Genomic DNA, 17045 nt, shown 5'->3' on the forward strand with positions numbered 1-17045 from the left:
TGGTTTAGCACTTCAGCAAACTCTGGCTCCAAATTTCTACCATTCATTGGTTTGATTTTCTTTAAAACTTTTTTGTAGCCAGCATGTCCTGCTTGAATATTTTTTATTTGAATGGTAGGTTTCAGAGTGGCAGCCGTGTTAGTCTGTATTTGCAAAAAGAAAAGGAGTACTAGTGGCACCTTAGAGACTAACCAATTTATTTGAGCATAAGCTTTCGTGAGCTACAACTCACTTCGGATGAAGTGAGTTGTAGCTCACGAAAGCTTATGCTCAGATAAATTGGTTAGTCTCTAAGGTGCCACTAGTACTTTTATTTAAATGATTTTGATAGATTACTATTAGTTTAATCCTTAATATAGGTTGTCACAATTCCAAATTTAAATTAAAACAGGTTTGTTTATTTAAAAAAAAAGAATTTAAAATAAATCTGATTTAAATAAAATATTTAAATTAAAATCTGATTTTTTTTATCTGCTTTGTTCTACAAATCACATTTCCATGGGAACTGATTTTCTAATTACACAAAGACTTTCTAGTCAAGTGGGGACTTGACCTTACTTGTTAATTCAGCTACTGGTTATCTCCAGCTGAGATTTACCTAATGGGGCATGTGTGTTTGGTAAGCTTTGTTAAAAAGCTTCAAACTCCACAGCATGGAATTTAGAAGTAAAATTAATTACAAACGACCCACAACCCTGCTGAAATTTGCAAACTATATAATATACAATAAAATGCTTCTAAGATACAGTTTTAATAGCAGATTAGTTAATGTGTTTTCTAAAATTTTGTTTATCCCACGTATGGCCAAACTATATTTAACTCTATTCTGCCAGTACTTTGACTTAGTCAGGATCCTAAAATTCATTATTCTTTTCATGGTATTTTAGTTTTTCAGAACTTCCAGATTTACGTATTATTATCCACCAGTGCTTAAATAGTAGGAGACAGCAATTTCTTTGCTTTTACCTGCTGTCCTATACATGGTGGATCCAGCCATTTTGCTGTTGTAAGCAAGTTTCAGTCTATACATAGCTCCCTCAATTGGTTCAGATGTAACAGCACTCACATATGGGATTGGGACTGTGTTCAGTTTTGTTCCTTGCACCTGAACGATCCAAAGGAAAGTCATTTTTTTCAGAGTTTCCTTTAAAAAAATTTATGGATAGCCTTTATCATTTCAAAGATAAACAGATGTAGTGATATCTGCTTTATTCTGCATTCAGTCTGAAACAGTAGCTCTGAAAGGTATCAACTTGCCCCATTTATTTCAGTAAGGGGCCTGTGGGCTTCTCTCTTCTGTGGCTGTGGAAAGTGGTACGTTTCCAAGATGCCACAGAATTTGCCATTTTGCTGTAGCTGGACACTTTGTTTCCATGCCATGATGGCAGCTTCAGGATATTCAGGTGGTAAATGATTAGGGAGCAGGTATACAAGATGGTAGAAAGTCACTTATCCTTGCCAGACAATATAGGAAAAAATACAAGCCTTATACCAGTCCAAATAGTCCTCTTGGGGTTCAATCAGGAAAATACACTGGGAGAGAACAGCTGCTTGAGGGGAAAATAGACCTGTCTTTCAAGAAGTCTGCAGGACTCTGTGTTGGCTTAATCTGGACTGAAATCCCCTTGTCTGCGATCTGACTTTTCTCCCAGTGTGCGGAGTATTGTTCAGTTTCCATATTGGATGAGTGAGCTTTGGGAGACTTCCCTTAAGGGGATATGCCTTAGAAAAGGTCCCGGGATGTAGAGTCATCCTGTCATAATTCAGCCTCAGGAAGAATCACAATAGGCTTGAAGCTATCCATTATCTGCTGTGGAGAAGGGTGATAGTCAGAGCCTCTCTTCTATTCTATTCCTCGTTACAGAGCAGTGTCTGATTTGGTGTATTCTGTAAGTTCCCAGAAAAGTTCAAATCCAGCATAGGGACTCTCAAATACACTTCGGCAGCCATAAATTTAGAGGCCTTCCCTACTTTCTATAGCTCTGAAGGCTACTTCCTATAAATCCTTATTTATTGATCCCATGGGGGAAACCTGTATTTTACCTTGGGATAACGGTACTTCCAGCACATTTCCTTTGCCTCTTTGATATGGCTACTACTCCTAGTGTGTTCATGATGCTTGACATGATAGTAGCCCACAGAGAGGAGAGAATCTAAGGCTATGTCTGCACTGTCGCAGTGCAGGCGATGGGACTGTGAATTGCAGAGTGCACCAAAATGTTGTGCTCTAACTGCCCTGTGTGGATGATTCTGGCGCAGACTAAAAGGTATCTAGTTCACATCAACATAGATGTATTAGATTCCCTCCTGGTCTCACCAGTGGCCTCCAAAGCTGCTTTCGATCTCTTCTGTACCCTGGTCTGTCTCACTTGACATCAGATATGCAATCCTTCCAAGCAGTACTGAAGTAACTCATCTAGTATCTCTGTCTTGTGAGTGGGGTTTTAAGACCTCACAGCTCCTTTTCACTGTGATAGTCCCAGGAAGCCAGTTTCCTAAAGGTTCTGTGCATGTGCTTTGCTTTCGCTGAGGGCTATGTTGCTACCGGTTTCAAGTTACTGCATAGCTCTTTCTAATCAAGCAAAGAGCATTACAAAGAAAACAGATTTAAATGCACACTAAATATACCCAGAGTCATCCATTGAAAGACTTCCCAACCCTCCTGTAGGACTTCAGGGTCCCCTTGGACAGAAGATCTTGTCTGCTTGCTAGATCAGAAAGGCCAGGTCTACACTATATATCCGTATAACTGTGTCGCTCAGGGGTGTGCAAAATCAAAGTGCTACAGCAGCTGAGCTGCACCATTGCAGTTGTGCCACTGCTGCTTTTAAGTGTAGACCTGCTCTGAGTCAGTTTAAGCACAGCCTTCTTACGCCCTTTCTTTGTCTGTTGGTCTCTAGAAAACCCACTTTGAACCACTGTATGCAAGCTTCCCCACTGGGTGGTACCTGCTTAGCGATGTTCAAAACCTAAGTGATTTACCTTCATGCCCCCACTGTTTTTGGTTCCTGGAGGAATTGTGGCAACCCTGCTCCCTGGCGTTCGCATACAATCCTTGGACCACAGTGATACATACATTTAATAAAATATGGGCCCCAGAGATATCACATGGGATTGCATTATCTGTTACAGCAGCCTACCAGGTTTTGCAGCAAATACTGTGAGAAGAGAACAGTCCTAATGGCAAGGCTCTTAAAAGAGGGGAGACAGTATAGGTGGCCAAAGCCTCAAGGTGATCCAGTATGCTACTGCTTCTCTGCACAAGTTATGGTTGCGTTATAGTTAGATCCATTCCAAGGTTTGAGCCCTGAATACGTATGAGACTTGACATTAGACTAGTTAAAGTCAGAATAAATTCTTGTTTCTATCACTAACTCTTCTGGACTAGATAAAATCTTTGTTTAAAAATATAATCTTTAATAGAAAAGACATCTCTCCAGTTAATAAAACAGCAAATAGAAATTCACAAGGCAGAACTAGAAGTATATTCCTTAGAATGGGACATGTCAATGACTAATGTTTGTATCTTTGGAGAAAAACCTTAATTTGTTTTTAAACTCTTCTGTAACTATCACATGTTTGCTGGCATCTGAAACTGAATGTTTCTTGAACTTACTTAAGAGCTCTTTGGTTTTTTACAGAAGAACTAGCTTAGGCCGGTCAGATATTCTAATAACACAGCACTATTAAATGATGCAATTAGAAGTTGGTGATTGTTGCACTTAACTGAGTGGAGGGAATCTGAGGGGTGAGCTTGCACTTGCACGACTTTATCTGTTGACTAAAAGATGTGCTTAATTGCCCATGGGGGGGGAATATTCATCCTTCTAACCGATCAGTAATAGCATAATCTTTTTAAAATAAAAGGAAATGAAAAAGCTGTTAAGACAGTTTCTGTGAATAAGAGACTGAGAGAAGGATCAGTTACCCTCATTTTGAAAACATTAGTGTCTGAGATATCCTGATAGGTCTTGCATAATTTCCTTACGCTTTCATTGTCTGCAGATCTTTGGAAATTGGGTTACTACAAAATTGCTGTACGTTTTACCTAAAAATAACGAGGTAGAGTGTGATGAGAAGCTTTTGAATTAGATGGCTTATGCAGTTTCTTTTGACATCCAGTTCATAGTGTGTAGTTATGACGTTGGTAACCAATGATGGATTTTTATTTGAAGACCTCTCATTGGAAATTAGTGGAGGCACTTCTAGCTTTCCCTCTTAGTCAGTTTAATCATGTTCGAATTTATCTAATGGCATCACAAGTAACACCAACAGTTAGTGTAAATGAGATTAAACTGAAACATGAATTTTTCCTGTCCTGTACACATGACCTTTGTATTTGTTGGATAAGAAATTCAGTTATAGGAAGTCTTGTTTGAGTGAGTCCTTTTTTATAAAGAATTAATTGAGAAGTTTCTTTTTGTATATTCCAAATCTACATTTCAAAATTTTTGTATATGACTACTAACCATAACTTTAAATTTTCTCATTGTTGTGTATGAATATAACGTTAAGTTCAACATCAAAGAAGGCGCTGTTGCATTTTATTTGACTGCATCTTTAAATCAACATCATGTTGGAATATAAAGGAAACACTGCAGATTGAAGTGCATTGGTGTAGTAAGGGATGAGATGTATAAAATATTCAGACAGGTGATCAAACTACTCATCCTTAATGTAAACCCACATCAAGTCTTTCTTTTGCATAATTTGGAGATGTAGTCTGGTGTTCCCATTTTGGGAAGATTTAATGCAGGGATTCAGGTTCCAGCATTTTAAGAGCAGTTTGTGTTTTTGTAACAGACATGTCAGGAGCAAAATGTTTAAGGATGTTTTGTACAATATGTTGGTCTAGATTTGAAAGGTTGCTTTCTCCAGGGCGTCCATGTAATATTGAAGTGACTACTCTGTCTCTAACCAGATTGGGGGCAGGCCAGATTAATGTCTCTAAAATTCAAGATTAAGCCCTGCTTTCAATCAGTATGTTTCCCCTTTGTGAGAGGATGGCTGCAGATGTGTTGCAGAACACTACAGTACTTCTAGCCCCAAAATGCATAATTGATATTATGTTTAATTACAAATAAATCTTGATATCTTCTTATGAATTCAGTTTCATAGCACCCAGTTATAAAGAGCTTAAAAGCTGACTCTTTATTATAAAAAAAAAAAGTTGAAGCCAAAATGATTGTGATTTATGACCAAGCATAAACTTGATTGACTTTTATATTAACTCATTTCTAAGACTGTTCAGATTAATTCTTGTAGTGACAAGTCTCTCTTGGATAAAATGTATAGGTGAAAATGGGTTATCATTTGAATCTGCATACTCAGCTGGGATATTACTGGCAGTGAAAGCAATCTGTTAACCTTGCATTACTAATTATGGTACTTCATTACCACACTTCCTTGTTAAAAGAACCAAAGTATTTTAGTGCCTTAAACAATGGAGTCCATGAATTATTTGTAATGTTAGAGAAATTTGGATCTTGCTTTTAATTAATAGAAAAAAGGCAGCTAGTGAAAGCAGTGCTATAGTTAAGGTTGATAGACCTCAGTCCAAACTTTTATTTTTGGTTCCAGTATTCATACTTTTAGACATTCTGCTTCAGAAATGAATTGTTTGGGAAAGTTTATAAAAACGTGTTGATTATGTCTCTTAGAGGCCCTTAATTTATCCTAGTTGAGAAGGATGCAAAATTCTATTTTTAATCTTTTCTTTGGAATGGTAGATGCTGAATTAACAATATAGTCTTTTCAAAGGTTTGCAATTCTTGTAACTTTAATTAAATTTAAAATCGATATAAAATGACTGAACTTTCTACTGTTCAGGGTAGTTCTTGATATCATGTGGAAAAATCCTGATGAAGCTTGATAGTTAAATTCTTGAACTGTACAATTGTGGGACATTATAAAAATTCATGGATGTGTATCAATTGTAAGCATCATTGCAAACTTACTTGGATTTAACCTTTTCTCACTTTCTTGGGGTACTGTGCATGTAAGCTTATATTGATATGTTGCTGCTGGTCATGGGTAGGCAAATCAAAAATAGAAGTACAGAAGTTTCTTATATGTAATCCATAAGGAAGGAGCAAAATACTGGTGCTGATTTGCCTCACTAAATGTCACTGAAACATTTTGGTAGCGTACAGTGGCATAGGTCTGTGTGATACACACTTTGAATTTACATGACACAATGCTGCAGGTTTGGTTATGATGTCAAATGTGCTTTAGAAGAGCGTGCTTTAATTGGTCTAGCCAAGCTCTACCTTAAAGTGAATGGTAATTTGGGATACTTCAACTTTTTATTATACTTAACAGGAGACAATTTAAAAAGTGCTTGATTTTCAGGAGTTGGTGTGCAGCACTTTTTGAAAATCAGGGTCTCCTTAAGTTGTCAGGTTGGGCACCTAAATTTTTGAAAATCTTGTCATGTATTCCTAGCTCATAGAAACAGAGGTATTTTTAATAAGCTTGAAACAAATAGATAAGGGGAGATAGCAAATGGAAATGAGTGGGTATTCGTCTAAAAAAAAAAGAGCCAGAGATAAATTTGTGAAATGTTAATGTCCAACAAATGGGTACAGATTTGAAAATATTGGTGTGTTGGGTCAGAGAAGAAGGAAGGTTTTAAATACTAGTTTCATAAAACAATAAATAAAGTGGAATAAAATGCAGGAATTAATTTATCTGAAAAATATTATATTTCTTAATATTCTTATATATAAGATTCATGAATGTGACTGTAATTGCTTTGAAAATTCATCCTGTCACCATGGATGTAAGCCCAATCAAAGACTTTGGGTAAAATTTTCACAAGTGCCTAATGGGCACTAAGTGAATTAAATGCTTTTGAGAATTTTACCCTTAGTTCATAACTGTTACTTCCTGAGTCTGTTGCATATGGGTGAAGGTGCATAGTAAAGGGTCTGTCACAAGTAGCATGGCTAATGTATTTTTTTTCTGAATTTGAGACTTCTTAAAAATGGATTTTCCCAAGCAGGAGTAGGTGTACCAAACATTACTTTATTTTCAGTAGTAGTTTAGCTTCCTGTGAATATATTCAAATTACACAGCTCTTGTTGGCCATACTAAAAGCTGTCTGTAGAAAAATCTCTTCCCCCTCCAGTGCCTAGGTGTACTATTCTATCCAGGTAGAGAACATGTTGTACCATGGAACTTATTTTGTATTTAACAGCACTGATAAATAGATCATGCCAATGTAGAATGTTTTGGCTCTGGCCCATTGGTGGTACTGGTATTATTTATCTCATAGGCTTTAACTAGGGGCCACCAAATGAAATTAATAGGCTACAGGTTTAAAACAAACAATGCACAGTCAACATGTGGAACTCCTTGCAAGAGGATGTTGTGAAGGCCAAGACTATAAGAGGGTTTAAAAAAAACCAAACCTAGATAAATTCATGGAGGATAGGTCAATCAGTGGCTATTAGCCAGGATGGGCAGCCTCTATTTGCTAGAAGCTGGGAATGGGTGACAGGAGATGGATCACTTGATGATTACCTGTTCTGTTAATTTCCTCTGGGGCACCTGGCATTGGCCACTGTGGGAAGATAGGATACTGGGCTAGATGGACCTTTGGTCGGACTCAGTATGGTTGTTCTTATGTTTAAATTACCTACTACAGTTACTTGCATATTTGTATTTAAATTGCTACTGGTGGCTGGCCCATTTAAGACGAAAAAAAAAGTTTTAAGCCTTAGCAGGTGAAAGGTCTACTTCAGACTTCCATGGAATTTTACTTTGCATGTGTTCTTGTGGAGAGGAGGAAAATGTAACTTAATCTAATCAAACAAATTGTAATTTAGAAATATATTTGATAATCCCTGGACTAAAAGATGTGGAAATATATAGCACGTGAATGAAAACTTGTAATATCTGGATTCTCAAAGCTTCATAAAAGTATCTTTTGGATGGGTCCCAGTAGACAAGGACTCAGAGATCTCACAAAAGCACTTAAGGCTCTCAGTATGGCTAGCTCCAATAGGCCTTATCAAAGCCACTAGAGAGCTTGTATGATCTGTAAGCGAGCTAAAGAAGCTAAAAAATCCAAGTAAAATAGGGGAAGAAAGTGTAAAAGATCTAGGAGTTATGAGTCCTTTGACTTCTCCTTCCTTGCCCTCTTCCACAGAGGATGGTGAATTGCTGGGCTGTGACTCCGATCAGGATTGGGGAAAGACTCAGCAAAGGTTTTTTCCACTTGAGAAATTTGAGGCCATGTTTAACAAGGTTGAATCTGTGATTCAGATTCAGTCTGAACAAAATCCCAAGAGTAAGCCTTTGAACACCTCCCCTCCCCCCCCCCCCCACACACACCATCTTCCCCTGTGGTTGCAATTCTTCTACACTCCTCTTTCGAGGAAGTAATAAGAGATGAATGGGATAAGTCAGAGAAGGACATATTAAACATGATCTTAAGTTCTGTAAGATCCAGGAACCAAAAATTGCAATTACAGAGATATTGAAGATTGTTGCTGCCATAGCGTCCCTGGCTAAAAATATGGTTATCCCCTCAGAAGGGGAGTTCTAGCCTAAGGACCCCACGAGGATGAGGTGGTGCTCAGAACTGCAGAATCGTTTGTCATGAAGGTGAACTCTTCTTTCATTGCTTCCAAAGAAGTGGTTCTACCTTCAATCTGTCTAAGGCCACAGTATCCCACTGAAGAGAAGTGCCACAACTGTATGTGTCAGAGGGGCTCTGAGAATTATAGGAAAACGTCAAAAAAAGAAAATGGTATCCCTCCCCGTCTATAATATTTACTCAAGGGGTAAAATCATTTCCAAGTCACAACCTGCAACACATTCCTGCCAATGGATGCCGCTGCAGAGGACAGGAAGTTCACCTTGTTGTGCTTGATTGTGTTGCGTGGCCAGAAAGAGTTAAACATCCTGCAGAAAAGAAAAGGAGTACTTGTGGCACCTTAGAGACTAACCAATTTATTTGAGCATGAGCTTTTGTGAGCTACAGCTCACTTCATCAGATGCATGCAGTTTCCACGGCATGCATCTGATGAAGTGAGCTGTAGCTCACGAAAGCTCATGGTCAAATAAATTGGTTAGTCTCTAAGGTGCCACAAGTACTCCTTTTCTTTTTTGCGAATACAGACTAACACGGCTGTTACTCTGAAACCTGACATCCTGCAGAATAAATTACTAAAATTCAACTCTTAAAGACAGATGGTGAGATAATGTTTGTGTTTTGTATATGGGTAGAGGTCAAAAGTGTAATCAACAGTCCCTGTCTATGCTGTATTCTGTTAATTCAAAGATCAAAAGAACATCCTAGCATTTAAATGAATTGAAAACACAGGATATCTCTGTATTCATCTCTTTGAAATGTACAGCAAATCATCTGTAAATGGTGGAGAAACAGGCCATTGGCCTTATGTTAATCTGTGTGAATAATTAACAAGGATGCTTAGGAAATGAGGGCCTATTGTTCCCTGAGGGACTCCAATTTATCAAAGAAGGCCTGAAATTGTATGGAAGATCCTTGGGCCCCAATCCTGTTTATCTCAGGTCCGCTTAAGTTTCAACAGGGGAAGTTTGAGTTGTCAGATTGAGATCCCAGTTATGCTGGTACTCCCTGAAGGTGATATTGGACATTGGACTACATCCTATTAACTAAATTCTAAAGGAACTCTTTGCAACTATAAAGCTTAGTGTCTCTGCTATGTATCTGAACCTTAAGAATTGTCTGTATGTATGTTGATCTTTTAGCCATACTCTTTCCTTTTTAAATAAATTTTAGTTCAGTTGTTAAGAATTGGCTGTATGCATGTATTTGGGTAAGATCTGAAATATTCATTAACCTGGGAGGTAATGTGTCCGATCCTTTGGGATTGGTAGAACCTTGTCTTTTATATGATGAAATAAGATTTTCAGAAATCTTCATCATATTTGACTTGGGTATCTGGATGGAGGCCTGAGGCTGGGTTACTTCAAAACCTGGATTTGTGCAGGAAATAGCCCAGCTTGATTGTCATGCACATTGTGTAAAGAGTTGTCACTTTGGATGGGCTATCACCAGCAGGAGAGTGAATTTGTGTGGGGGGGTGGAGGGTGAGAAAACCTGGATTTGTGCTGGAAATGGCCCACCTGATGATCACTTTAGATAAGCTATTACCAGCAGGACAGTGGGGTGGGAATGGGTATTGTTTCATATTCTCTGTGTATATATAAAGCCTGCTGCAGTTTCCACGATATGCATCTGAGGAAGTGAGCTGTAGCTCACGAAAGCTTATGCTCTAATAAATTGGTTAGTCTCTAAGGTGCCACAAGTCCTCCTTTTCTTTTTTCAAGGGAACTGTGGTGTTGACTTCTGGGCAACCAGTGAGGTAACAAAGAATCTGTTTTATGCTGGCTTGGTAAATCTAAGTATTGAAAATATCCACCAGCTTTGGGGATTACCTGCCCCATTCTTTGCAGTTCACCCTAATTGAGTGACCTCAGCTGGGACCCCGGTCACAATAATACTTACTCAAAGGAAAAATCATTTCCAAGTCACAACCTGCAGCACCTTCCTGCCAAAGGATGCCTCTGCAGAGGACAGGAAGTCCACCTTGTGGTGCTTGATGAAAGTGGTAGCATTTGACCAGGAGGCTATCTTACAAATTTCTGCTATGGATGCACTAGCTCTTTCTGCCCATAAGGTCACCAGGGATCATGTATAATGTACCCTGATTCCTTCTGGAATCAGAATCTCTGATGTCTTGTATGCTTTCACAATACATAGTCTAATCCACGTAACAACAGAAGACTCAGAAGCTCTGAGTCCTTGGCATTTCAGATGGAAGACTACAAACAGGGCATCCTATCTCCTTTGGGTCTCTGTGTTTGAGATAAGTTTCAGGAGAATGATAGGGTTGGCTATAACTGAGGGACACTCTTGAAGTACGTGTGTATGCTTCAGAGGCATTCCTCAGAACAGTTCAGCTCTGAGAATCTTGCCAACTCCATGCATCTTCAGGGCTGGAGGGACTGGGGTTAGAGAACGTGGTAATAGAGAGGCTGTGAGTAGTGCAGCTGCTGTAAACTGTACTGGCAGTGAGGGGACCTTTGAGTTCCTACTGCAGATCGGGTCCCAGTGAAGTGGGAAGAAGCTGTGTTGCCTTTCTCATAGATGCAGAGGGAAAAAGGAGCCCCTTGGAGGTATGGGATTTTGAGGCTCCCCTTCCCCTTCTCCCACTCCTTGCAGGCAATCTACAAAATTAACACTTGTAGACGTGATTCCTCCTTTTTTTTTTTCTAACATGCTTTGATCAGCAGAAAGGTAGTTAACGAAGTTGACATTTAAATTACTGGGCATCTGAGCTAACTCCCAACTGAGATCAATGTTCACACATCTCAAAGCTGCTATTGCAGGCTCCCTGCAAAGCTAAAATAGGCTTTCACTAAAACAGTCTGGTCAGGGCTATCACTGCCACCAAAAATGTCAAAAGTAACCTATTAATGCTCATGCCTAGCATTTGAGGCTCCTAAGAGCAGGTAAGATTCCAACGAGCCCAAGTCTGATGGGTTGGTGGTGGGCTCCCAAACTTAGCCTTCCTCAGTCTCTCTTCTCAGCACTGTTGTTTATAGGTAATGGGAAGCAGAAGGGCTTGTGGGGCTACAGTCTTTTCCCACTGCTGCCATTTTGGCAGTTCACAACCATAATCTAAACATTCATTATGACTTGCCTTCAAAATTAGACTAATAGTAGTGCTCAAATTTCAGAGTAACAGCCGTGTGAGTCTGTATTCGCAAAAAGAAAAGGAGTACTTGTGGCACCTTAGCGACTAACGAATTTATTTGAGCATAAGCTTTCGTGAGCTACAGCTCACTTCATCGGATGCATACCATGTGAGTTGTAGCTCACGAAAGCTTATGCTCAAATAAATTGGTTAGTCTCTAAGGTGCCACAAGTACTCCTTTTCTTAGTAGTGCTCAAAGATGATTTGCTCAAGAGGCCTACCGAAAAGTGTAAACACCTTAACTAGGTACTTCCTGAAGATACTTCTCTTTGTACGTTAAAGGACAAATGCCTTGTTTTTCAGGAGAGTAACTTTCTCCCCTTCTCTTTTCTAAATGTAAAAAGGAGTTTCTTTGTTCAAACTATCCTAAGAAGCTTTTCTGTTTCATGCTTTTTTTAATATAGCTACAAAAGTCTAGGCAGCCTCTAGCCAGCAAAACAGTGTTGATGGTTTTCATTCTTAAATAACTTTTAACAGTGAAGCAATTTGGTTTGAAATGATGGATGTTTTGCCTCTAAGTGAAAATTTCTTAATAAATAAAATTTTCAACTCCTAGGCTACAAATGCATATGTGCACATGCTTTGCTTTCAAGCATTTGAGTAGTCCTATTAAAGTCAGTGGGACTGCTTATGTGACAAATTACCTCTCTGCTTAAGTGCTTGCAGGATCAAAGTCTTAACTTTCAGTATTTTGTTTTTGTCTATAACAGTTTTGTAAAAATCAAGTAAGAGACTCTCAGGCATTTTAATAAACCACCATGTGTTATTTCATTATAGTACACATTTTCAAATGCATTTTACAAAGTCTCAACTGGATTTAAATCATGATTATCTTAAAAAAAAAACAAAAAAAAACAAAAAAAACCTACGCAAAACACCACCCACCTAAGGAATTTAAACAATTTTAAATTGCTTCACCCTTAATTTGCTATTTTTTAGGTAAAATAGTGAAAGAGAGCATAAATGTTACATGACGTACATTTGCAATGACAGTTTCAGTATCTCAAAATACCTTCTCTTGTGTTTTTTGGGAGGCCCATACTAACACTTCTAGAAAACTTTTAAAAACTATTTGCCAGAATGTTTTTAAGGATGTCTTCATATATGATCACCCTCTCCTTTTTCCAGTGCAAATTGTCAAGAGAGCCATTATATCTCTTAAATGGTGGATTAATTTCTGGATTATATTACAGTAATTTAAAAATTTTATGCCTTTTTGAATAGGAGAAATGGTTGTCATAGTAGTTAAGCATTTCATTTTTTATTTGTGCATTTACATCCTTTTTTTATAACCTTTCATTTTCTGCATTGATGAGTCATAATTCCGAGATGAGTATTCAGACTCATGATCAGATTGTAGTGAATTATGAAGAGCCCTGATTGTTGAGTTGAGACAGTTTGCCTAGAAGTGTGGGAAAGATGTGGACTTTAAGACACTACAGACTTGAAAATCACACTTTTGAATAGTTTTCAAATCTACTATTGTTACGAATAGCCCCGAAGATTACTGTAATGAACATTAGAGAGGGAAAAGGGTTTTTTGTTGGTTTAGTGTATTTGAAAGCATTTTGTACATATGCAGTTTCACTGTTTTCCCTGTACAGTTGTTTTTACCTATTATTTGTATGATTCTTATCATAGCAAGGTGAGGAGAAAAACTAAAAACAAAAATAGACAAAAATTGACAGGATGACTCAAGTGTGTGTAACACTTGAAACTGAAATTTGCATTTTGTATTGATGGTGTTGCTTTTAGATGGGGTCTGATTTGACTGATGAAGGGAGAGTTTAATTTCATTCTCGGATATGTACATATGTGTTGCCAAGGGGATCAACAGAGTAAAAGCAGATTAAGTTTAAATTGTCACTTGCATTATGTGCAAAATTCAATTAGCAAGTATCTTTTTCAAGTTTGTGACCTTTTTAAAGGCTTTATCTTTACGGTTCTCAAGCTACTTTGCCTACCCCCTAGCTTTCTAGGGTGCCAAAAGAATTTCCTAAACTTGAGTTTAGGTTGTGTACTTGATGAAAGATGGGGTGAATTTGCCATATCAAGCTTAAAAATTGTAAGTATAGAACTAAAAATATAAAACATGGCACTGTTCATCCTGGATTAAACCTCTCAGAAAAGTTTCATTGTCATCTGCAAATGGCAACAGTTACAAGCTGCAGGAGTTGACAAACTAACATTAATGTGAAATAAACATTTTTCAGGCAATAGCACTGCATAACATATTGTAGTTGCCTTAAATTGTTAACCAACAATTAAGTACAATTACAAGAGGACCAAAGTGTCAGTGATTTCGTACTTGATTAAAAAAGTGTTCTAAAAAATCATGTTTTATCGTGGTTTGATACATTTTTAAAGGAATAATGGAAATTCTAGTGGTCTAACTTTTGTGTAATTTTTTTCCTCAGGTGGCTTTTCCACTGTGTTCCTGGTGCGTACCCATGGTGGAGTACGCTGTGCATTGAAACGAATGTATGTTAATAACGTGCCTGACCTCAACATTTGCAAAAGAGAAATAACAATTATGGTAAGTAAAGCAACTATTTGATGGTATGCAGCAGGCATGGATTTGAATGGAAATTTTGCAGCTTTATTTTTCTAGAGGGGTGAGATTAGGAATATAGATATCCTCTACTTTTGGAAGATGGAGTGTGAATTGTGCTTTAGTTACTCTTAGCTGGTCAAGGAGTAGAATTGGAGAGAAACTCTTGTGAACCCCTTCTCTCTCAAAGATGATTTCAGTGCATCTCAGCAGCAGCCACAAATGCAGCAAATATAAACACATAATACTGAATGAAGAGGTGGGTAAAAGTCTTTATCTCTGATTCAGGATTATATCTGGAGTGACTGATTTGTGAAGGTCAAGTGCAGGCACCTTTGCTGGTGTTAATGCAACAAGCCACGGGGGCAATGTGCAAATGCTTTAGGGCCCAACCTTGCAGTATTAAAACTCATTTTTTAGCAATCTCAGTATTAGTATCTCTATTTGTACTCAATAGCCTATGTTAGAATTTCTTCACTGAACGCTATTGTTTCCTGAAAGCTATTGCTAATGTGTTCATGCTCTTCAACCTTCTGACTCCTAGTTAAAAGGTTTGAGAACATGCAAATGTACTGCTCTAGTCTTATAAGACAAACTCTCTTCCATGTATAAAAGAGAATATGCACACTACCCAAAAAAAAAAAAAAAAGAGAGAGTAACAGTAAGACAGCATATCCCTTATCCTTCTAAATTTTTTACCTTGTGAATCATGTGAAAGAGATCCTCTCATTGACCGCCTCCTTTCCAAACCTCAAAATCACAATTCCCCGTACAATTGAAGTGTTACATGTAACAAGTAACATTAAAACTGTTCTAAAATATAATTCTGTAACAGTGATGGTAAAAATAGCAATGTAGGTTTCCACAGTTAGTCTGTTTCTGTGTCAGATGTGTTCTGTTTACAACTAAAAAAAATTTTCTGCCAGATCTGTGAACTCTAACTGTAAGCTCTGAAAGTACTGTATGTGACAATCAAGGTTCTGCTGGCTAAATGATGCTTGTAATGGGGTTGTCAAGCGATCTAAAAACATTAATCGTGCAATTAAACAGGAGTGGTATACCATTTATTTAAATATTTTTGGATGTTTTCTACATTTTCAAATATATTGATTTCAATTACAACACAGAATACAAAGTATATAGTGCTCACTTGATATATTTTTTTATTACTAATATTTGCACTGTAAAAAACAAAAGAAATAGTGTTTTTCAATTCACCTCATACAAGTACTGTAGTGCAATCTGTTTATCATGAAAGTTGAACTTTCAAATGTAGAATTATGTACAAAAAATAACTGCATTGAAAAATAAAACAATGTAAAACTTGAGAGCCTACAAGTCCACTCGGTCCTACTTCAGCCAATCGCTCAGACAAACAAACTTGGTTACAATTTGCAGGAGATAATGCTGACCGCTTCTTGTTTATGATGTCACCAGAAAGTGAGAAGAGGCGTTAGCATGGCAGTTTTGTAGCTGGCGTTGCAAGATATTTATGTGCCAGATATGCTCAACATTTGTATGCCCCTTCATGATTTGGCCACCATTCCAGAGGATATGCTTCCATGCTAATGATGCTTGTTAAAAAATAATGCATTAATTAAATTTGTTAGTGAACTCCTTGGGTGAGAACTGTATGTCTTTGGCTCTGTTTTACCCGCATTCTGCCAGATATTTCATATCATAGCAGTCTCGGATGGTGACCCAGCATGTTTGTTTTAAGAACACTTTCACAGCAGATTTGACAAAATGCAAAGAAGATACCAATGTGAGATTTCTAAAAATAGCTACAGCACTGGATCCAGGGTTTAAGAATCAAAAGTGCCTTCCAAAATCTGGGAGGGACAAGGTATGAAGCATGCGTTCAAAAGTCTTAAAAGAGCAACACTCAGATGCGGAAACTACAGAACCCGAACCACCAAAAAAGAAAATCAACCTTCTGCTGGTGGCATCTGACTCAGATGATGAAAATGAACATGCATCGGTTCGCTCTGCTTTGGATTGTTATCAAACAGAACCCATCATCAGGAAGGATGCATGTCCTATGGAATGGTGGTTGAAGATGAAGGGACATATGAATCTTTAGCGCATCTGGCACTTAAATATCTTGCGATGCCGGCTACAACAGTGCCATGCAAATGCCTTTTCTAACTTTCAGCTTGTAGCAATCTAGTCTGCAGTCTGGTTCTACAGGTGTAACTGATTGGAACCCGGTAAACCATTCTGATGTGCAAAAAACCCTCCAACCCCAACCTGGTTTAATTTTAGTTTTGAAGTTTCTACATGAGAAGAAAGCAGTAAGAACTTTATATTTTAAACTATATGCAATGAGTAGATATCTTAAGTAAGACGGTACATTTTTTTACGCCAACCCACACTCTAGACACAATATAGAAATAATATGAAGGGTGTAGCTGCTTGGTTATGTGCCCTCACTTAGTATCAGTGGTGCAAGTAGAAATCATTTCTTTCGGGTACGCTGCCCTCATGGGAGGGGCACAAAGGGTGGGGGGCGCATGTGACCTCCACACAACCTGGGGCCCCCGCACTCTACCTGTCCCCTCCCCATGATCCACATCCATCCCACGTTAGCTGGCTCATAGTTGAATTTAAACTAAAGAAATAACAAAGGTAGATGTGAAGCAAACATGCAGGATGCAGAAGTTTTTTTTTTTTTTTTTTAAGTAGGTCAGAAAATCCTTTAGAACCCATAACAGTCCTGTACTAGGCTACAACAACCAGGG

At 38.0% G+C, this 17045-nt stretch overlaps 1 protein-coding gene across 2 annotated transcripts in view; it reads left to right on the forward strand.

The window, feature by feature from the left end:
- Window positions 1-17045, forward strand: part of BMP2K (BMP2 inducible kinase) — a 108585-nt gene that overhangs the window by 18648 nt on the left and 72892 nt on the right. For both annotated transcript variants that reach the window (XM_073340471.2, XM_073340472.2), the window contains exon 2: window positions 14171-14289. In XM_073340471.2, the coding sequence (XP_073196572.2) occupies window positions 14171-14289 (119 nt within the window). The remainder of the gene's footprint in view (window positions 1-14170; window positions 14290-17045) is intronic.

The sequence above is a fragment of the Lepidochelys kempii genome, chromosome 4, assembly GCF_965140285.1.
Source record: "Lepidochelys kempii isolate rLepKem1 chromosome 4, rLepKem1.hap1, whole genome shotgun sequence".
NCBI lineage: Eukaryota > Metazoa > Chordata > Testudines > Cheloniidae > Lepidochelys > Lepidochelys kempii.